Here is a 22,276-nt window from a genome sequence, read left to right as displayed (position 1 = left end):
AGTTTAGTGTAGTGACGTATGAAATGCCGATAACGTCAAGTGGTTTAATGGATCGCCCATATTGTGAGCAAAGCAAGTCGTGTGGGTGGCGTTTCGTTTAAATATTTCAGTTATTTACGAGCAGTCATATACTGGTGGGATGTTAAACACTTAAAAACATCACAGTGTATTTTATTTAAATAATTGAGTGCATTTAATAAGAGGATGAAATTTATATTTTCAAAATTCTATGTTATACAAACGAAGAGAAAAACGATGTCTAGGTATGGTGGTGACAGATCCTCATTAATCCATGATGATGAATTTGGGCGAGAATTCAAACTAATCTTAGCCAGTCACAAAAATCAAGTGATGTTACACTCTAGAAAACACGAAGGGCACAAGATTTCATCTGACTTTATAAACGCAAGGTGACACTGGAAAAAAATTAAAACTATTGGCAAAGAATACAAACAAACACTCCATTACGTCCAGTGATTTTTATGTTAACGCAATACGCCACACATTCACCAGCCGGCCGGTGCAGCAAAGAGGGCAACAACCCCTGGATGGTTTTTCGTGAGAATACTCCGTCCTACAATTTGATTGTATTCGGGGGGGAGGGGTGCCCTGTTTCCTGATCCGGCTGAATGGCAAGTCGATGGCATGTAGCGATTAAATTAAACAAAAATCACTGACGATGACTTTCTATAAGTTAGCATTCTTTGTTCATGATTTTCTTTAAAGAATTTTGACGTACATGCACGTGCCCTCGACGTGTCTTTTAAAGCGCTATGGACATCCTGATTTAATTTTTACCAGGTGTCAAACACCTACTTGACACACAACATTCATTAAAGTCGGTGAATCCGTGATTTATCATTGTTCCACATCACTAGCTATTACTTCTATAGAATTAGCAATATTTATATACTGGATAAGAAAGACCAGCCAGACACGACTTAGCAGTTGCATTTGTCCTGGGATTCCTTCTGATCAGTAGCGATTGCATTGGGTGTTCGACCTGTCAATGGTTTGTGTTGAACGCCAGATTCAGCAGCGTTTAAGTCCAAACTGAAAATTTCAAAAAGATTACTTCGTCAGAAAATACCCTAACAAGTCCATGAATTTACCGGTGCGTTGGCTAAATTAATCAATTAATGTTTGTCCGAGCCTACTGGTCACCTACAACTGGCTAAAACAGTTTCCAAAGAGCTGGGCCAACCTGAGTTAGGGGCTGTTTACAGTGCTGTAGAAGTGGGGAGGGCGCTTGGGGAGGAGCCCCCTTCTACCTTTGAAATGGGTAATTTTAAAAGGGCACTATTGACAAAAACGTCAAGAGAGCCCTCATCTGATAAATTTAGTTCTACAGCACTGGCTGTTCACATGATCCCGGCCAACCTGAGTTAAGGGCTGTTTACATGATCCCGGCCAACCTGAGTTAAGAGCTGTTTACATGATCCCGCCAACCTGAGTTAAGGGCTGTTTACATGATCCAACCTGAGTTAAGGGCTGTTTACATGATCCCGGCCAACCTGAGTTAAGGGCTGTTTACATGATCCCGGCCAACCAGAATTCAGTGTGGCGTGAACTGAAATGAAGGCATTGAAAGGGGGCAAAACTTTAAGCGTAAAAATTAGAACTGTTCCTTAAACGGCATAAGTCATTCCTGTTGAAATTCTCAAATTAGGTCGAATTGGTTGTTTTAATTTTAAATGTTACGGTATAGTTATCAAACCAGAATATTGTCAAATTGCTTGAGAAGTTTTATCTGATGACGAGTAATGAATCGTTTCCATTAAACGCTTAGCTGAATCTCAGCTATCCGGGTTCATTTACTCAGCCCCTTAATGTTATATCTTGAATGTGTGCGCACGCATTTTTACTGAGTCTCAAATTGAAACCAGGGCCCGCAATGAATCTCCTTCTAAATCACTCGTCACATTACGTACCTTCCGTCCTGAATATTCTGATAAATCTTTTTCGCCGTTTCCAAGAACGCTTCCTCGACATTTTCTCCACTAAATACAAGACAATGCTTAGAAACAGTGTCCGAAATACAGATCCCATTTGATTGACATAGTCCATTCAACACTGTCTGGAAGTCACTATTCATCCCAACGCTTATCATTACATTGAAAACATGAAATAAAAAAATTGTGAAAAATGATGCTGTACTTACGTTTTCGCACTAGCTTCACAGTATAATAATCCTAAAAAACATGACGTTCAACAATACAATCCGCCCAAAAATCTAACACATTCCACAATTATCTTAAGTAAATCCTAAAGTAATCATTAAAAAATTAAACCATTATCCCATCCTTGCAAGTAACCATTTAATAAATAAAATTTGCTATGTTTGTACTTGTATATGCAGACTGAAGTGGCATTTAGAAGAACTTGAGAAGAGACGTTTAGAAGAACTTGAGAGGAGACGTTTAGCAGAACTAGAGAGGGGACGTTTGGGAGAATTTGAGAGCAGATCAGTGCAAGTCATTTTCACAACAGAATATGAACTACTGAACCTGTTGAACCTACAAGGACCTACCTGTTGAACCTACAAGGACCTACCTGTTGAACTTAATAGTTCTTTTGAATAAAATTTCCACGTGAAAACAAAGGGAGGAAAAATTAAAACTAAGTGTTAGCAAATGATACTTAAAACATTGCTTACTAGTCTTCTGTTATTAAACTGAAAGAACTAAAATTGTGCCAAGAGCCATTTTCAGACGAATATCATCCCATTTCCCACAATATGCAATTTGAGTAATTACAGAAACAACAACACAAACACAATGATACTAGGTGGGGTTCAGTTTTCAACCTACCATTTTCTTCTGCAAATTGTTTTGCCTCGTCGTATGTGACATCTCTCTGTGCATCTAAGTCTGACTTATTACCAATCAGAAATATGACCTAAAATGATCAAGAATTGATATTCAAAGCATGTTCTAAGTCTGACTTATTACCAATCAGAAATATGACCTAAAATGATCAAGAATTGATATTCAAAGCATGTTCTAAGTCTGACTTATTACCAATCAGAAATATGACCTAAAATGATCAAGAATTGATATTTAAAGCATGCTCTAAGTCTGACTTATTACCAATCAGAAATATGACTAAAATGATCAAGAATTGATATTCAAAGCATGTTCTAAATCTGACTTATTACCAATCAGAAATATGACCTAAAAATGATCAAGAATTGATATTTAAAGCATGCCTCACACCAAACCCAAACTTATAATGGTAAATACATACCGTATTAGGATTTGTAAGATTTCTTGCATCAGTTAACCAACTACTGAGATGATTGTACGTACTTCTCCTATGCAAAATAAATTTTCATATTAACTGTATGTGTCATGGCATATATATTTGAAGTGCTTCCTTCAAGCCGACCTTGTAATATCATATACCATCAATGCTCCTGCGGCACCCCTGTAGTAGCTTCGTGTTACAGCCCTGATTTAAAAATAGAAATACCAACTGAAAGAAGTTTGTAGAAAAAGTGTTGAAGTATGATACATGCAAATCTCAATTTACCTAAATCTCTCTAAATTACCTAATCTAAATCCAAAATTAAATCTAAATCTAAAACTAAATCTAAATCTAAGTCTAAATATCAATCTCTCTAATTTACCTAAATCTCTCAAACTTACCTAATCTAAATCAAAATCTCCCTAACTTACCTAAATCTCTCTTGACCAGCTGTGTCCCAAATCTGCAACTTTATCTTCTGACCGGCTACTTCGATGATTCTAGTTCCAAATTCTACACCAATAGTATGAGGGCAGTCGGCCATAACTAAAGCAAATAGTTACCAGGCCATAGTGAAAGTGAAATACATGACAAAAACAACAAAACACCAAAAGCACAATTTAGTTACATTTCTTCTCTGTAAATTGATGAAGAAGACACGACTTTCCCACACCCATGTCACCTAAAAATGATTTCTTTGCTTGTGAAAGGTTGTGATAAAGCGAACTTGCAAAATGCTTTGACAAAACCCCCATCAAATACAGCAATTGTCTAGTTTTGATATCGATTCTTGAATATTTTTAAATAAAATTCTATTCACTTTGTAAAAAATGGAAAACCATATCGTATTTCATTAGTTTTAAAAGCTGCAAAGCATAATTTATCAACTCTTCACTGCAATAGCAAACTTCAGTCTACATAATGGTAGTTGCCAAATCAACATTTAATTAATGTGACAAAATATTTTTGCTACATGTATAAAATATTTAGCATTGGGCTGAAAATAACACCACATTGAACGAGTTAAATGAGCAGGTTTTCATGATAAAGCCAAACCCTTCATTTAGCAACAAGCTTTCAATTAACATTACATGTGCATGAAAAACTTTTAAAAATATCAATATTTACTGACAGAGGTAAAACACTTCTTGTAATTCACAAATTTCTTAGAAGTTACATGTACTAATGCCGTCAATTACAAGTACTTGATGAACAATTTACTCACACAAACTACAAAATACACTGGTATAAGTTTACACAGTTTTTAGTTTTTACTAACCAATTATGATGTACTTGAATATGTAAGAATAATTGTACGGCCCAGTAGCAGCCATGATCCTCTCTGAAAGAATTTGTATTAAATGAAATTTAGCTAACAATACAAAGGCAAGCAATTGAATTCGAAATAACGTCAATTGTAATTTGAACTCGTTTCACCAAAGATTAATAGAAATATCACTTTATCTAACACTAAAGACACGCTCTTGGACCTCTGTGCGATGATTAAATAAATGAAACTTGATCAAAATGAGTTTTAGAACATTCCACAAAAAAGGTTTGTTTTGTCAATGAATTTCTGAATTAGACATTAGCCAGTCAGCAAAATGCGAAAGTCGACACCATAAAAACTGCCTGTATGAGGTAAATTTGAGATTTGGGAAAGCAAGACTGGATGGAAAAAGTATTAAGATACATACCTTATGATGAGGAAGTCAGATTTTGACCCTTCGAAAATACAAAAACAATAAATTTTCTTGAAAAATGTTCAATTTCAACATATACAGGATATGTACAGGGTGCGCCAAGACTTCTGGGGAGCCTGAGCCTCAGTACTCAGATCAGCGGAGATATGGTAAGTTAATTTATCTACTTCATTTTAGCAAACTATGAACAATTCACATATTACACAGTCCCATATCATTCTCTACAATACAATCAAATTCCTCTGGTCACAATAGCAGAGACATAATGCATCATTTAAAGACATAAGTAGAAAAAATTCATTCTTTTGTTTGATCAAAATCCTGCATACATAAACTCTCTGTGGCACCATAACTTTTTGCTATCCTTGGCTTCATATGTCCGTTCATAAGACGAGGTTTGAGAAGACGTCTTTTTACCTAAGGCCCAGTTTAAGCTTGTGACTGGTAACTTCATAACATTTTCCGTAGAATTGAGAAGGACAGAACAAACATCTCCGGCAGGACACAATTTACTAACTGAAAAAGTAAAATGAAAAGCATTGAAAAAGTTAAGTTGTATTGAACTCCCCTTTTTTTACTGACCAAAAAAGTCGATATATGTTTAAAAAATACCAGATGAAAGTCAAATAATCATGGGCCCCACAAAAACTTAATTTTAAGATCAAAACCATTAAGAAAGTTTGTCGTGTTCACACTTTACAGTGATTGATCACGAAATATTTTTACAGCCCGACCAACTTTGCAAGCTGGCTACGTCACTGTAGACTTTTGATCGTAGAAATTTTCACGCGTACCAACAACGCAACAAAGTGGTAGTTTGACCACCGGCATTCAATGCACGCAGTATATCACCATTGCAGCGCAAATGCGCAATCATCTCCGAAATAAGTAAGATTGAAAAGTTTAACAAGTATTTTGCTCTCCAGTGTGAGATCACTACTGACAGTGGAGGAGGGACAGTCACATTATCACAAGATTAACTGTCGTTCTCTACACTAATACAAACGAGAACGGTTAAACAACCCACCTGGCCACAACAACAACCATCCCATGCAACCAATTAGGGACAACAATAAAATAACTGGCATGAATATTGTGATGAACAGCCACCGCTGACACGCACAACCCGAGCGCGTTTCGTCGTCATCCTCCACTTTTGATTGGTTGTCGGGTCTCTTTCCCTCTTCTTCATCTGCAACGAAATGCATGATGTACACGCAATGAACTTATATCAATAATTAATCTTCTGGACGATTGCACAAGCTGGCTCGTCAGTCATTTCCAGCACATTATTCTCATGAAATCCATCGTACCAAATATGGAAATGTGCATTGCATTGTGGTAAGAAAACGGTAACACGGAAAAACTGAATTTGTAATTAGCTTCCAAAAAAAAACATAGAACTTGATCTAAACAGTGGAATGTCATTGGACATCGGTTAATCGGTTTATTACGTATGAAAAACTAAATTAAGGATCCTGTTTCTATGGAGGACAGGTTTTTTAAATGTTTTAGTTTGTTGGAGTAAATGATGTTAAAGATAGTGAAAAACTAAGTGTTTTCGATAAAAAGTCGAGATTAACAATCGTTTTCGGGAACTTCAATGAAAAAACCCCCGACTCAATTCGCATGTTGTCATTTGTCAGTAGAAACATTTTAACATAAGCATTCTACGGCAAATGCTTGAGTATGATTGGTCACGCTGCACTCGGTCAAATTAAACAGAGTAGGCAAAACGTTTTCTGGTGTGGAATCCAAATATTAAACTGGGAAAAGCATTCCTAGTTTAAAAATTGTCTTAAAAAGAGCAAATATCATGTGAATGGTCAAATACTAGAACTTTTTCGTTAGTATTTGACCATTCACCATGGTATTTGCTCTGTTTAAGACAATTCTTAAATTTGTCACCAAGACAAAATCTCTGTTTCACCATTCATAGTTTATGAAGTCGAAAACTTAAAGTACTTTTGAATGCTCTTTCCATACCGAATAATTAACTTGGTTAGCTTGGTAATATATAGTTGTGTAATGTTGCATGTTATATCACTCGGCCTCGATTTTTTTTCAACGATAGCAAACTATCACCTAACAAAAATCCAACATCGTAATCTAATTGCCGAACTTTATACTTTATAAGTCTTCGCGATTATGTCAAAGAAAGGAAAGACCAAGTACTTCGTAAAATTCCCAAACTGCGAACTTTTATACAACTATACTGTGTCGTAGAAAAGGCGGAATAATTTTCTCAGAGACACAAATTTCAAGAACAATTACAAATATGCCCTAATAAAAACTCCCGAGGCTTGAACCTCACCATAAACAATTTTGTTGCGATAAACAGCCACTTCAGATTTCTCAGCGTTGTGAAATTGAAAGTAATTTCCATTTGCGCCTTCTTCAACTGGCGACAAAGGATCTTCACCCACTAACATGCTTTTGTAACTTGGCATTTCCACATTGACCCGGGTTGTAGGAGAAAACGAATCATGATACGTGTACTCGGCGTGCAATTTGAGTACAGCTTCTTGGAATAGTCTCGTTTGACCAATAGGCATGCCCAGATTCGCTATGTCTTTTTCACGCAAGGCAAGAACCGCGGGTAGCGAGTCGATCTGATGAATTTCAATGAGAGTCTGGACGGTTTTTGGTTTCAAAAGCGAATCGTTAGCCCAGGCACAAAAAACGTCCTTGGAGCTGAAGGAGCCAAGTCGTCTTAAACTTTTTGTTTTCGTCGAACCGCGTTCATCGCTTTCACCAGGCGATTCCATGGCGCTCAAACTTTAAGGAAAGCTTCGACAAAAATCATGTACTCGCTCTCTCTCTTGTTTTGTTTTTCGAAGCAGCCTTTGTTCGCTTTTGAATAGTAATGTTGTTGTCGGGGATATTCATTTTCTGCATTATGTACACACAAAAGCGTCTGATTGCATAAGCACCTGTTAACCTTAATGGCTGTATGAAACTTATGTCGTGAGCATTAGGAATTTATCAAATACGCAAACCTTACTACGTTAAGTGTTTGTAAGATAAAAATTTTACATGAGAAAAGAAATGAAACGGGTTTTAGCTGAATGCGATTTACTTTGTGTTTCATTTTCTTGTCTCCAACACGGATAAAGATTTTACAGCAGAAATGACTATCACGATCCGACGAAAGGAGGAGAGCGGTTGTTCGCAAGGCAGTCTGGCCCGAGAAATTTCCCTTGTTACGCATGCCAGTCAAACACAGAACTTGAGGACGAAAAACTATTCAAAAACTAAAATCTAAAGATTGATGTTTTCCTCTTCCATTAAATATGGCATGATCTTTTGATTTACATCTTTCCATAGAACATTTTGAGTTTCAGAAGCAGGAAATTGAAGAATTATCTCCAGCCTAGCGTTCGATTTTTCTTAATACGTACGAAGTCGGATGAATGTGCAAAAACAATCTTTTCATCTATCTCTCTTGAATAAATATAATGGAAATTCATTGAAATTCACACCCCAATAATCCTTATTATTACGGCTTTAGATTGCGAGCACATGGAATATAAGATAGCTGTATTTATCCACAAACCTATTTTGTCCACACAGCTTGACGCGTCTGTTTTATCTTCTTTCAAACTGTCCATACAAAAAAAAAGACAATTAAATACACACAGATATACATCTACAAATATAAACTACATTGACAAGCAAAAACAAACAATACAACGAAGAATGGAACGATAAAATTTAATACATAGTAGTAGTATTAGAGTAGTATTGGTGGTAGTAGTAAAATTACATAGTAGTACACACAAGCTAAGATACTACATGACTATGGCTTGATAATAATATTCTATTGGCGTGAAAATATCTTGTTACTCCGAGTCGCCATGACTTGCGCTACATTAATCTACAGAAATACTGCAAATAACAGGTCTTTTTGAAAAACCACTGAGCAAATATATTGGCATATGATGAATGTCCATCATTTGATTGATTGTCGGAATATATGTCACAAATATGTGCCTGATCGACCGGGAGACGTTCTTGGTGGAGTGAGCTTCGTGTCAGCTGATTGGCTGGATTCTACCGCGTCACTAACAACAAAAAAACAATATTACACTTTATATTAAAAACAAAACGACCAAAGTATAAGTAAAATGATGTGATATTGCGACAGCTGAAAATCGCAGCATATAATCAGTTGACACAAAGCTCAACGCTATTCATTCATATCCATTGAACAGTGACGTATCCAGCCCGCAAGTTAGATCGTGCTTTGTATAGTAAAGTTCATATCATTAGCATTATTTATTTCTTAAGAAATCTATTGTTTTACACTAAGTGCATGATCACAGGACAACCAAAATTGCAGGTTGTACACGCCATCGCTGACGTAGCCACAACATTTTCAACTCGCCCCCCGCAAACAAAATACAGCGTTCAAAGCAAGGATGATCAAGGGTATTTTAAAGGGGAAGGGGGACTAGTTTGGATTACATTTTGAATGCTACTTTAGAGCTAAGGGCGGCGGAACATTGATAATTGGGGGGGGAGGTATTATTCATATATGCATGTTTTACTTTATTAGTTTCTATTGAAACCAATTGTGTTTACGGATTATTTTACATGAATATATGAATATAGCCTCCCCCCCCAATTATCAATGTTCCGCCGCCCTTGTTTGGAGGTGTCGCATTGCCTTGTTTTGTTAATTCTGTTAGTCTTATGTCATGGCTTAGAAATATTCTTCGAAGTGTGCTCCATCAAACACAAACCACAATTGTTTTAGTTTGATTGATTTTTTTTTCTTTCAAAAGTCAGGTAGCGTGTATACAATCCAAATACAAACGAGATTAATAACTTACAATAACGAGTCTTCATCAGGGAAGTGAAAAGAAGTAGGCGATACTAAACACTTCGGGTCGTCCAATGGAGGCGCCTCCTAAAATGTAAGTCGAAAGTCGTAGATATACACACAAGTATTCGCTATAGCTTTTATGATTCTGTGAAATTTTATTCCCTACAGCAAATGCTAAGTTTTGTTGGATTTGATGTAACGGAACTTGAGCCCACACAATTTGACACAGCGATCAATCAAATGTTGGCATTGCACTTCATGTATCGAACTTTACATTATAGAGAATAAATTACTTGATGATTTTCGTTCGTGAACGGTCCCCGTTTAAAACACCAGAACACTCGCAAAAGTTAAGAAAAGCACGCAAAATACGAGCCAAAAGACAATAATTTGGACACTTTTCTTGACTCAAAGAAATCACAAACATGCAAACCTATAACCCCCTTGGGCCTACAGTTGTCTCTGATCTTCTCTTGAGTGTATCCAAACTGTTCACATTGGTTTGCATAAAGGCGGATTAACACGATCCGATGTGTCGGATACGATTGTTTCGGTTCCGACTTTTGGTTGATTGTTCAGACGGTCCGATAATTTTGTCGATATTTATAGTCGTGTGAACAGCCATTTGTGTTATCTAGTACATTTATCGATATATTTTTTGTCTTTTTGTTATGGTTTCCAAGTCTTTTTTAAATCTATACAATTTGACTAGTCGGCTTCCTTTGATCTTGTCGGATGAAAATAGAGTAGAGCAAGTTCTATTTCCATCCGATTTTCTTAGATTGACGGATTCGAGTGTCGGAGGCTCGCTTTATATGTGTTCACACGAACCGTTTTTTAGGATTCAACAAAATCACTTTATATGGGTTCACACGATCCGTTTTTTAGGATTCAACAAAATCGCTTTATATGGGTTCACACGATCCGTTTTTAAGATTCAACAAAATCGCTTTATATGGGTTCACAAGATCCGCTTTTTAGGATTCAACAAAATCGCTTTATATGGGTTCACACGATCCGTTTTTTTAGGATCCGACAAAATCGCTTTATATGAGTTCACACGATCCGTTTTTTCGATTCAACAAATCGCTTTATATGGGTTCACACGATCCGATTTTTAGGATTCAACAAATCGCTTTATATGGGTTCACACGATCCGTTGTTTAGGATTCAACAAAATCGCTTTATATGGGTTCACACGATCCGTTTTTAGGATCCGACAAAATCAGATCCTAAAAAACGGATAGTGTGAACGGGCCTCGATCATGAAAATAGCACTTTTCAAAACGAACTTACGTCTGGAATTCTTTGATGATAAACCATTGAATTCTCCCGTTTGCTTTTCTCCAGTTTGAGCGTTATAAAATTCTGCGCCCTGAAATAAGAATTCGTGTGCAAATGTAGAATTGGCGTCGTTCCAATGTTAAAAAAATGAACGCCGTACGAACACTTACCAAATAAAATCTCTACAGGCCGGAAGCGGATGTCTTTCTTTCGGTTTCAACTTCGTATACTCCTAGGATGAAATAAAATAACAAAATAGTTTGAATTTTAACTAACTATGTGTCTTCATAAAACAAAGTGAAACAAATATTATATGACAGATCAGTAAACATGCGAAAGTTTTGAAGACGCGCACGCACATGATGACGCGCAACGCACAGCCACCCTCATCATGAAAAAGTTAACTTCAGTAATCGTTCGCAATGATTTATAAGACTATTCGGATATCGAGGATCATCGACGTATGTTCGGTTCGTAACATAACTGTCAGTTACTTTTGTATGAGGATTTGCAATAGGAAAAGGTCACAGCTAAGTATATGCAAATACCTCAGCGTGCTGTCATGTTAATGGTTGAAAAATGAATAGGATACAGACTCTAAATCACATAAATCTATCTGGAAGTCGACGGCAAGCGAGAAAACACGATAGGAAGTGAAAAACTAAATCGATCGAGCAGCAAAATTTTTTTTCGTCTTTTTAAGAAAACTTGGAAGCAACACTTCAACGAAAAATTACCTAAAATCGATGACAGTAGCGACATACCTTAGAAAGTTGATAGCATGCTGAGATGTGTCTTGAAGCAGTGGTCAACACAGCTACAGACATACCGGACCTGAAAAACGCGCGTTAATGTGAGTGAAAACAATGATCGACGACGACGATCGATTAAAAATTGTGTTTGAAAATGATACAGGAGTTTAAGGATTTTCATCCAGTTATTATTCAAAAACTCACTTCTCTTGCACTTCCAGGAAATCGATACCTTGAAAACATCTAGCAATGGCAAAGTAAAGTTCGCCTAAGTGAAATAAAAAAGAAGAGTTTCTTAGCCTTTAGAATGCGAAAAAATTCAGTGAGAAAATGCTTTGTGATAGCTAACACACAAACAGTTCAGGAGAGTGTTCAGCAAAGCTCAGGGTTCAGATATGCTCTAAACGTGCTTCGCTCGCAAGTTATCTATGAAAACGGTTGAAAAAACACCCCACTTGTATTTCACGCATTGCGTGTAACTCTCGAGTACGAAACTGACATTGACAAACAGTTAGAAATCAAGTCCTTAAATCGACTTTCACTTTGAAACCATTTCAAAAAGGTTTTCACAACTCACATTTACCTTTAAACACGAGAAAAAGCCGCCATTTCTCGACCTGTTTACCACATTTCTAGAGAAACAAATAACATATCCTCAAAGAATGTTGCATATGCGAGAAGCAATAAGTAAAGAAAGTTAAAATAAACGAAGCTACGGAAACGTGAGAAAAATATACATGGATTGAACTCAATATGCACCAACTCAAAATGCAATTTCAACGCCAAAATAGCCGACAACATGGAATGGTAAATTGTAACGTACACAACCAGACTTTCTACTCCCGCTATGCAAATTTTTTTGCGTTCACTGAACGCGAGAACGATAGATCGCTAAAGAAATGAATAATGGTAATCCTTCAGAATTTACGTAGCGGTAAAAATTTGTAGCCTGGTTACACTACTGACGGTCAACATACTAAATGTGACACTCATGGTTCATACCCCCCCCCCCGACGTATGTCGTAATTTATAATTTACCTTCAGTATAGAAGAAGCTGCGAGACATTGCTTGGCCACATCGTGAGCAAGTTGGCTGATCAACGATGCCTTGTTGCCTTTCCATACGGCTCGATTTATCGTCACCATCTGCGCATGTCATAATAATGGAAAACATTTTAATGGATGTGATGACTAATCCAGGATAACACGTTTGTATGTTACCTGCGCTTGGGCTAAACATTGAAGTCTTAATGCTTGGTTAACAGGAACTGTGAAGAAAAAAAGAAAACATACAATGCTGAAAACTGATGGCTCTAAGACAACAGTATAGTGTCATAGTCAGGAATGATCTGATGTTGAAACTTGAGTCTTTATATACTCCAGTTGAGTGTCTTCATCAGGAGTGATCTGATGTTGAAACTTGAGTTCTTATATACTCAAGTCTAGTGTCTTCATCAGGAGTAATCCAATGTTGAAACTTGAGTTCTTATGTACTACAGTCTAGTGTATTCATCAGAAGTGATCTGATGTTGAAACTTGAGTTCTTATATACTCCAGCCTAGTGTCTTCATCAGGAGTAATCTAATGTTGAAACTTGAGTTCTTATATTCTCCAGTCTAGTGTCTTCATCAGGAGTAATCTGATGTTGAAACTTGAGTCCTTATATACTCCAATCTAGTGTCTTCATCAGGAGTGATCTGATGCTGAAACTTGAGTTCTTATATACTCCGGTCTAGTGTCTTCATCAGGAGTGATCTGATGTTGAAACTTGAGTTCTTATATACTCCAGTCTAGTGTCTTCATCAGGAGTGATCTGGTGTTGAAACTTGAGTTTTATATACTCCGGTCTGGTGTCTTCATCAGGAGTGATCTGATGCTAAAACATGAGTTCTTATATACTCCAGTCTACTGTCTTCATCAGGAGTGATCTGATGTTTAAACATCAGTTCTTTTATACTCCCGTCTAATGTCTAATTTCTTCATCAAAAACTTTTAAGTCTCTTAAGAGTTGCCAAATGGCATTTTTCCTAATGTTATTTGGTAGAAAATATTCCATTCAACTTTCATAAACAAGTACTGACTAATTTTGGAATGTTCATTTGAAAGATATATGTTGCATGTACCTGTCAAATCCAAGTAATCCGACTTAGGTCTTTGTTCAACACATTCACATAAACCAGCAGCCAATTTCAGGGAATTCAGGGCATCCTGTGAACACACATCCACAGCTTTTAATAAAACTTTTAAAATGCCAGGAAATTTTATAGCTAGGGCAAAAATGCTTCACGTACATAAACAATGCTCATTGTAAAGTAATTTAATCAAGATATATTTTTCATAAAAAATATGTTGTAGCCATTGAGCCTTTTCTGTACAAGACATTCTACAAAATAAAACAAATTCCGAAAACGGACATCTTGTTTTCTTGATATTCAAGATAATACAAGAGTTTTAAAACAAAAGATGGTGTAATATTTTGTCTTTATTCCAAAGACATCTTCAGACTAATATTTTACAATGCAGGCTGCAAAACGTTTATATAACTATTTACAAGCGGAAGTGACAGTTACGTAATTAGAGAACTATAAGACTCAACAATTAAGCAGTATACTTACATTTAAAATAGAGATAATTTCTTACAAGCTTTGAGACCACTATTAAGTTGCGGCATATTGCGTTTTAAGACATTCCACAGGTTAATACAAACTTTATAATGTATGCAATGCAGCACAAAAAGAATACCTTCATTTTCTCTTCGTTTAAGCTGTCTTCTTTTGGGTACAATGGAAAAGCCTTTAGGTAATAAAGGATAATTGACACTTAAATTAAAGTACAAACATTTCTATGTTGCGTTCCATCTACTGAGAGAAATGGAAAGCAATACAAAAGATTTCAAACTTACCATCTGAGCATGCTCCATAAGCCAGAGAGAAACAGCAACAAGAAATGCAACATGATCGACATCTGAATCTTTGCTGACAAACATTTCCTCATCAGGATGTATAAAACTTGTCCACTTAAATCTATAAATGATGGAAGGCAAAAAATATCAATGAACAAGCAGCAACAAATTTATGCAAAATATATCACTAAATAAAAACACAAAAATAGCCTTTTGACCTACTTTAGTTTATAGGGTCTTCTAGCCTAGAGAAATGAGCAAGAGAAAATAAAATCATGACATACAACAGCATTGAGAACATGTGTTGACTATATTTATCTTAACTATATACATATATCACCTCATTTAAGACATGTCTCATAGGCAACACTAGATATCCATGAAGTGCGTTCATGACTGTTGAAGTGGATGTATCAGGATATTTGAGGACATCTTCCAATGCTTGCCGCCTTATGAAGTTCAAAATCAAAAGTACATATACATGATAAAGATAAAATGGACAATACGTATACATATAATTATACATAAAAGAACGTAAAAGCACGTGTAAATAAATATTTTTCATTCTGATGAAGGCTCGAAGCAACGAGTCGAAAGCTCAATAAAAATCATAACTAAAAGCACGTGTAAATAAATATTTTTCATTCTGATGAAGGCTCGAAGCAACGAGTCGAAAGCTCAATAAAAATCATAACTAAAAGCACGTGCTTTTATAACTAAAAGCACGTGTAAATAAATATTTTTCATTCTGATGAAGGCTCGAAGCAACGAGTCGAAAGCTCAATAAAAATCATTTAAAAATCCGGAGAAACTTTTATCTTTTATGTATTCAATGCCTGGATTACAAATTTTCAAACATATCATTATAGAGAGGTTCACAGATTCAGCATAAAACAGGACATCTTCCCCCTGGCACAACCTCCTTCATAGTAACTCAACTTTAGCAAGTTCTTCTCACATAATTAACAGGATGTACAGACTACATTTTCTCCACGTGCTTAGGAAATAGGTAAAGGAGTTTCGTATAGAAACTACGCTTGTAAATCTCACACCGAAAATACTGAATATATAGTCAAGAGCATCATATCTTAAAAAGAGCAATTTAATTTCAAAGAGCACTTTGCCACAGACGAAAAAATTTGAAAAACCAATATCATGACTTATAGCCCTGATCAACTAGACTCACTCCATCTGTCAACTACAAACCAGTTCAATTAAATGGTATTCATAAATTCTTACAAACCTTCTGGTGATTTCATGAACAACTCTGCTAGCATAGCTTCCATTGGGGATTCCTTCAACAGCTTTGCCAAAATTTATATGATCTGTTTTCTTTCTGCCGGAGGCTGGATGAGCCATAGTTTATATAAAGCTAGCAGGCTGAGGATACACGACACGTTGCACTTGTATTTAGCTAGTTGTTGATTTGGCTTCAATGAGCGCTTCGATTAACAATTACATCACAAAGCTCACAGTACTTCGATAATTACGTTGGAATGTTCGTAATAGTTGTCTTATCAGCACGTCATAAAAATGTTTGCTTCGAGAAATGATTCGCAGACTCTACGATTTAAACTCGTTGTTTAAACTCCAACAGTGACATCACGATTCAAGAACTAATCGAAAATGTCAAAAGAATCTTACACTCTCGTATTCCGAAATACGAAAACATCACAAAGAGCTTTATGCACGAGCAAATATCGTAATAAAATAGGAAATACTCTCATCAATTCATAAAGGGAAGAATGACGTCGTCATAGCAAAACAAAAAATTTACAACTGCGCTAAACAATACAATTTTCAAACAATTACCGCTGACCTAATAAATCGACAGCAAATATTATGGACAAAACGAATTACCAACTGGGTGTAAAATTGTGAAAAAGGACGCGTTCAAAAACAAACCAAACGTAACAAAACGTTTGAAAACACATCATGTTGTAGTGTGCCCAAAATTTGATTCGAGACACGCAAATAAATCAGACGTGCAATTTAAAAAATCTTAAAACTGCGCATGCTTTACATTACGTCACTATACGTTATGGAGAGTGGTTTTCAGCGTAAATAAATTAAGAAACAATCGTTTTCCAATGATATTTTCCCATTCGAGGATACTCTATTTATATTTCTTGCATTTCACAATGCAAATGGGACTCTATCAGTTCTGTCTGCGACACGACCCGTCTGTATTTTGCTCGCGCATTTTGAAACCACACTTGCAGCACGCGTTTCGAGAGGCCAGTCTTTATCGAAAGCTGTTTGAGATCTTTGGAGTCTGGATTGTGATTGAGCGCAAAGTAAGTTTTCATTACGAGCAGTTGATGTTGCTTAAATGAAGTTCGTACTCGCTTCGCTTTTCCGTTACAGCCTGTCTGCTCCTCCATGATAAACGGAGGAGAACAGTTGTCTTGTTCGAAGACTAAAACAAAAAAATGATCCTGAATGTAATTCGCAATCCCAAATTCGTTTTAAGCGCTGCCTAGTTTGCGTTGGCGATTTACATGTATGAAAATAAATAGAAAAGCAATAACTATCAATCCTGACACGGTTTTATATGCACATGAAAAACATGTGACTTGAACTCGCACCTTCGGGATACTAGTACGCCGCTCTACCTGTTGAGCTCGTTGAGCTGCCAAGCCCACAGGGGGATTGGAGACGAGTCAAATTTCATTCGGCGAACTAAGCAATAACTATTCTGTACGACATGAATTAACGCTCGTAATCTAAAAGCTCGCTCACACTGAGTGCAAACATAAAGATCACGTTTCCTCTAATCAATGAAAAAGTAAGTTCTCAATCAAAGGCAAGATTTTTGCTAAAATATGTTGAATCGAGAAAGCAGTCGAGTGAAAAATGCCGAAATTTTGAAGCATCACCTGTTGTGTGTGAGTGTGCTTTTAGACTACGGCGTAATATTATTATAAGTACACAAATTCAGACAGAATTTTCAAACTGCCGTTTTCAAACACAACACAATACGTTTGAATGTATATTTTTGAAGAAAGAATGAACCTTCCCAGTTGGAGGCGGGACGTTCAATTCTTTCAAAAAATTAGGGATAATAGGTTAATGTTTTAGGTCAAGGTGAAAATTGTCGCCAAGACTTCGGAATGGTGAAAATACTAACTTTCAAAAATCCTAAAAATATATATATTCTTCAGCAGAAATGATGTCCTAAGCGCTTTAGTAAAGCTTGTCAGCTTTTCAGATACTCTCGAGCAAAGTCATGCGAGTTTGAGCAAATTCTACTGGTAGAATTCTGTACTGGAGTCATGCAGTGGTCTATCTTTTTGACGAAGCTATTTCAGTTTTCCCATTGACAATTAACTATACCTGCACAATTATTCATCTCGCGTTTCCGTTTCCGTGACTTATTTTGGCCTCCATCGTCATCACTTCGATCTTGTTCATGAAGAAGGAAGGTTTGAAAATCTTTATGGCAATAGACCTTATCTCCATTCATACCGAAACTTTCGCCTGTAACGAGAACACGGTTGCACTCAACGCACGCAAAACACTGAAGATGAAAAACGAATTCGCGGGCACGCATGACCATTGCTGCGCTGTCGATCGCCTGCGAGCAGGCAGCACAACTTCTCGAGCCGTAACGCCTAAAAAACAATAAGGACGAAAAGAAAGAATGATTTGCTTTTAATTACGACTTCAAACAAACCAAATTGTCAATCGAATGTGCATATTGACAAAAAATGGAAAAGTTTTAATATCGAAAAAGCAAAAGGATTGTGCATAGTACATTTTCAGTTGGAAAAGTTATTTGACTCCATCGCCACCCCTAAATACACTAATAGCGTACGCTTGCATGGAAGCCACCTTAAAGTTTCCCGATATCCATTTCTACATTATGCCCCCAATTACCATTTTTCCTACGCCCTTGATGGCCTTTGAACCGCTCTCACTGAGCAAAGCGATAAGGCCAACACTCCAGAGCATTGTGAGATCTGATAAACTCGCTTAAGAATTTTTTGCCATCATGTCACGTGATGCAACGATCAAATATAAGTATTCCAGTAAATAGGTATTCAAGGATTCTTACTTGAAATAATCGGCACGGCAGAAAATCATATCATCTTTTACGAAGCACGTGATGTCGGACTCCAGTTCAACGTTGCAGTCAGAGCATCTGAGACAACGCATATGCCAACAATCATGCGAGACCATCAAGAAATATCGATCATAGATGAAGTCACCACAGCCACGACATATTGCCTGAGATTTGGTCAAATCCTCAAGTGACTGCATATCAAACCTGTTGTAAACAGGAATATTTTACAAATAACTAAAAGTCGACATCGACATTCGCATGACAAACCGCGCTTAAGTTACCCAAACGCATACAGTTGAATCAAATAAAGGATTCCAAATGAGGCAATACTACACATACTCGAATTCACCGTATTTCAATGAAAATAAGATAAAAGCTTGCAGCAGTTCCCATATTTAGAGTTAAAATCATGAAATTTACAATACTGTGGATATAATTTGATCTTATACATAGCAAAACTAATTTTAGGTCACTGATAAAGAAAAAACATTGCGGTATTCGGTGAAACGACTATTTCGATCACACAAGCCTCGCTTTTTTTTATTTTTGTTCAAACCTCGTTTCGTCGATCCAATTTTGACAAAACTTTAACAGGATCGTACAAATCATCAAAAAATAATAAAAAGTAATACAACCGAAAACAAGATAACGCTATAAATAGATGAATAGATAGCCATTATTAAGATTGCTGAAATTGATAAGCTTCACAATTATAAGTTCTATACAGTTCACATACAGTTCTAGTTGCCAAGTTATAAAAAATGAGAGCATTCTCTTTGTATTTCTGCTAATGCATACAGTTTGAACAGCATTCGAACTATATCACAAGAGCATAGTGTACTAATTTCTTTCAAGGAAAATCTTTTCGAAGTTCGAATGGTTTATGCAAGCAAGCTTAGCCATCAAAGACTGTATTTTTTTAAAAAAAGTCTCTTTAAAAGAAACTCATAGACATATTTCTATATTTATTCAAACGTTTCACAAAAACGTTTAATGAAATCAACCCTTTGAAATGCTATGCTTTGGAGGTAGAAGGACGCTGCTAAATGCCACAATTCAACAAAAAAATATAAGCACACAAAATCTTGAAATCTCGCGGAGTTCTGATGAAAAGAACAATCCAATAAACGCATAGTGGAAAATTTCTCAATTAAATAAGAAGAATATTTTATATACATTATACATAATAAACAGCTAAAATCTGGTCACGAAAATGTACAAAACAATCCTCTATGATGGGCTGCGGTTGGATCGAACATGTTGAGTTTGCTAGTCAGTTTGGTATAGTTTGATAAAAAGATTTCGATTTTTTCTCGGGAGAGATTGAAACCTGTTAATGCTCGCACTTGTTTAAGCTTTAACAAACTATATGAATGTAACAAAAGCAAGAAGACTTACCCAAGGTGTTTTTATACAAAAAATATATATAAATCATCAATTCGCCTACGAGTCCTTTAATCTTTTCCAAAAAGCCTTCACGACGCATCTGCCATAGCTATTTAAAATGAACAGACAAGTGCCCAATCCACATGAGGTCATATGACAGTTTTCTTAAGTAAAGAGACAAAAAATGGCACCTATGAGTTGATTTGAATCTCCGTACGATTTCAACCACGAATTCAACTATTTTTACCTACTTTTCATGTATCGAAACGAGGAAGAACAGGTTAAAAACACTCATGTACGTAGCAGTTAATGAGGAGAGTCTTCAGCAAAGTAAACTGCATCATAGTGACTGCAAACGCTTTTGTACTGTCTCAACGTGTTGATAGAAAAACTCTTATCTGAAAAAGAATTCTACATCTTTTGCAAACAGCCACACGAAATCTATTACAAATACAATTATTCTAATGTCAGTTTGGTGTAAATAAAATACACAAATAAGGCATTATGAATATTTCAATAGGAAGATAAGTGCTGCGATTATGACCTTTTGTGTGTTTTGTATAAATCTATTTGTCCAGTTCGTGTTTTTACGATCGATCGCTTGTGAGATAGGATTGTTCCGTATACTTATAAGCAAGGCTATTGCAGATTTCAGAAACAGATTCGAAGTGCAATATAATAGCGATTTTATCTAAGAAATTAAATCAATGCTTTTTATGCAATATGTCCTTTCCAGGACGGAATCGTTTATAAATTATTTCGACCCTCACTTCAAAACATTTTCATATTCTATATTGAAGGAGGATACCTAAAGCTTACTCAGCAGGGGGGGGCGGCACTAGATCAATAAAGGTTAGAGAGAAACGGCATGTCAAGTTTGCGCAATTAATAAATCTCTAAGTTGCGAAAGGTATTGAAACTGACAACATACCTCCCTTCCATCATACATCTCTAAACAACCTTTTATAGCATATGGCCAGTGTTCCTCGACATTTTCTTGCGTTCCTGAGACAAAAAATATGGCGTAAAGCGATGATCCTAACTGACGTGGAAACTAATCGACTTGCTTTACTTCATCTAAAGTTGTTATAGTGTGTTCAATTTTTCTCAAAATATAAAGATTTGCAATGTTCCATCGCAATTAATAACATCAAAATATCCGTCAAAAAAAAACACCGACTTGCCAGTCCTCAAAGTTTTAGCCCTTTCATGTAAATTTCTGATCATTATCATTATTCATTTCTTTGAAAATGTATTGTTTTCACAGTGAGTTAACACAAAAATATTTACACAGAGGGAGGTAAGTTTTTAGGATGCTACGCCTGTGCAAATAAAATAAGTAAAACAAGTTATTTAGATACATTTGAATTTTAACGACTTTCAGTACAAGAAAGTGTCGGATTGAAGTACTGGATGTTTCCAAATTCAGTCGCTTTGTTCCATTCAAACAAAAGTAAATGAAAATGACTTTGGGAGATTTGAAGTGGATGCGTGATGACACAATTGCCAAGATGTATCTCAGCGATGGCGTTATTACACAGAACTAACTAAAACTACGATAAAAATGATTTGCTTATCGGCATTGATCACACGTTGTATCTTTGGCAAAATCGATCTAAATTAGAACACCTCCCATTTTTGAAAAGTTCACTCGGGGCGAATGTGATTCCAAATATTTTCTAGTCGTATTGAAATGGTCGATAAGACTTGATATTGCCCTAAAAGCTGAGCGACTTTCCTCTCTTCCGGTACTTTCTCCGAGGAAAGAAGAACGGATGCAACGTGAAACATTTTTCTTCCATGGATAAGAAATCTCTCGGTCAAAGGAAATTGATTGTATGACGCAAATGGAGATAAGTCCCGTGTTTCATATTGTCCACATTATCAAATATAATGGAATGGCCCTGGGCAAATTCGATTAGCAAACCATCAAAGGTGCATTGGAGGAAGGACGGGGGAGCGGGGGGGAGGGGAGACAGCCCCTTGTTGAAATTCTATGTCACGTTTGGCAGTGGAAATTGTAGTAATCGGTATCAGAAAGCTTGTTCAATTTTCGGCAATGCATCGCTACAAAACATAAAAAAAGGAAGGGAAATTTCTTATTTCCCA

The 22,276-nt window shown here is 36.3% G+C and overlaps 3 protein-coding genes across 5 annotated transcripts; all 3 read right to left on the bottom strand.

Moving 5' to 3' along the window:
• Nucleotides 1-197: 197 nt before the first annotated feature.
• On the bottom strand, nucleotides 198-5,052 carry LOC124438416 (ras-related protein Rab-14). The gene is made up of 10 exons (XM_046988545.1): nucleotides 4,944-5,052; nucleotides 4,526-4,588; nucleotides 3,875-3,928; nucleotides 3,678-3,792; nucleotides 3,388-3,450; nucleotides 3,247-3,313; nucleotides 2,811-2,898; nucleotides 2,162-2,192; nucleotides 1,932-2,000; nucleotides 198-1,053 (listed from the first exon to the last, which is right to left on the bottom strand). Exons 2-10 carry the CDS (start codon nucleotides 4,578-4,580, stop codon nucleotides 942-944), a joined length of 654 nt encoding a protein of 217 aa, XP_046844501.1. The 5' UTR covers nucleotides 4,581-4,588; nucleotides 4,944-5,052; the 3' UTR covers nucleotides 198-941.
• A 42-nt stretch (nucleotides 5,053-5,094) lies between these two features.
• Nucleotides 5,095-16,457, bottom strand: LOC124438415 (BRO1 domain-containing protein BROX-like). 3 transcript variants are annotated; one of them, XM_046988541.1, is made up of 17 exons: nucleotides 15,959-16,457; nucleotides 15,056-15,164; nucleotides 14,938-14,960; nucleotides 14,716-14,836; nucleotides 14,556-14,606; nucleotides 13,937-14,021; nucleotides 13,035-13,081; nucleotides 12,852-12,959; nucleotides 12,397-12,445; nucleotides 12,018-12,081; nucleotides 11,826-11,895; nucleotides 11,232-11,293; nucleotides 11,074-11,152; nucleotides 9,785-9,861; nucleotides 8,506-8,552; nucleotides 5,977-6,141; nucleotides 5,095-5,465 (listed from the first exon to the last, which is right to left on the bottom strand). In XM_046988541.1, exons 1-17 carry the CDS (start codon nucleotides 16,072-16,074, stop codon nucleotides 5,263-5,265), a joined length of 1,476 nt encoding a protein of 491 aa, XP_046844497.1. In that variant the 5' UTR covers nucleotides 16,075-16,457; the 3' UTR covers nucleotides 5,095-5,262. The 3 variants fall into 3 exon arrangements, with proteins under 3 accessions (XP_046844497.1, XP_046844500.1, XP_046844498.1); XM_046988544.1 differs by lacking the exons at nucleotides 5,095-5,465; nucleotides 5,977-6,141 and adding an exon at nucleotides 7,963-8,393 and having other exon boundaries at nucleotides 15,959-16,456; XM_046988542.1 differs by lacking the exons at nucleotides 5,095-5,465; nucleotides 5,977-6,141; nucleotides 8,506-8,552 and adding an exon at nucleotides 8,647-9,013 and having other exon boundaries at nucleotides 15,959-16,452.
• A 179-nt stretch (nucleotides 16,458-16,636) lies between these two features.
• LOC124438700 (LIM/homeobox protein Lhx9-like) lies at nucleotides 16,637-19,174 on the bottom strand. The gene is made up of 4 exons (XM_046988893.1): nucleotides 19,131-19,174; nucleotides 18,773-18,985; nucleotides 18,052-18,329; nucleotides 16,637-17,134 (listed from the first exon to the last, which is right to left on the bottom strand). Exons 1-4 carry the CDS (start codon nucleotides 19,172-19,174, stop codon nucleotides 16,836-16,838), a joined length of 834 nt encoding a protein of 277 aa, XP_046844849.1. The 3' UTR covers nucleotides 16,637-16,835.
• Between the last annotated feature and the right edge of the window lie 3,102 nt (nucleotides 19,175-22,276).

The sequence above is a fragment of the Xenia sp. Carnegie-2017 genome, unplaced genomic scaffold (genome assembly GCF_021976095.1).
Source record: "Xenia sp. Carnegie-2017 unplaced genomic scaffold, XeniaSp_v1 HiC_scaffold_19, whole genome shotgun sequence".
Lineage (NCBI taxonomy): Eukaryota > Metazoa > Cnidaria > Anthozoa > Malacalcyonacea > Xeniidae > Xenia > Xenia sp. Carnegie-2017.
Note: the sequence above shows the minus strand (reverse complement) of the source record. Positions and strands in the feature narration are given on the sequence as shown.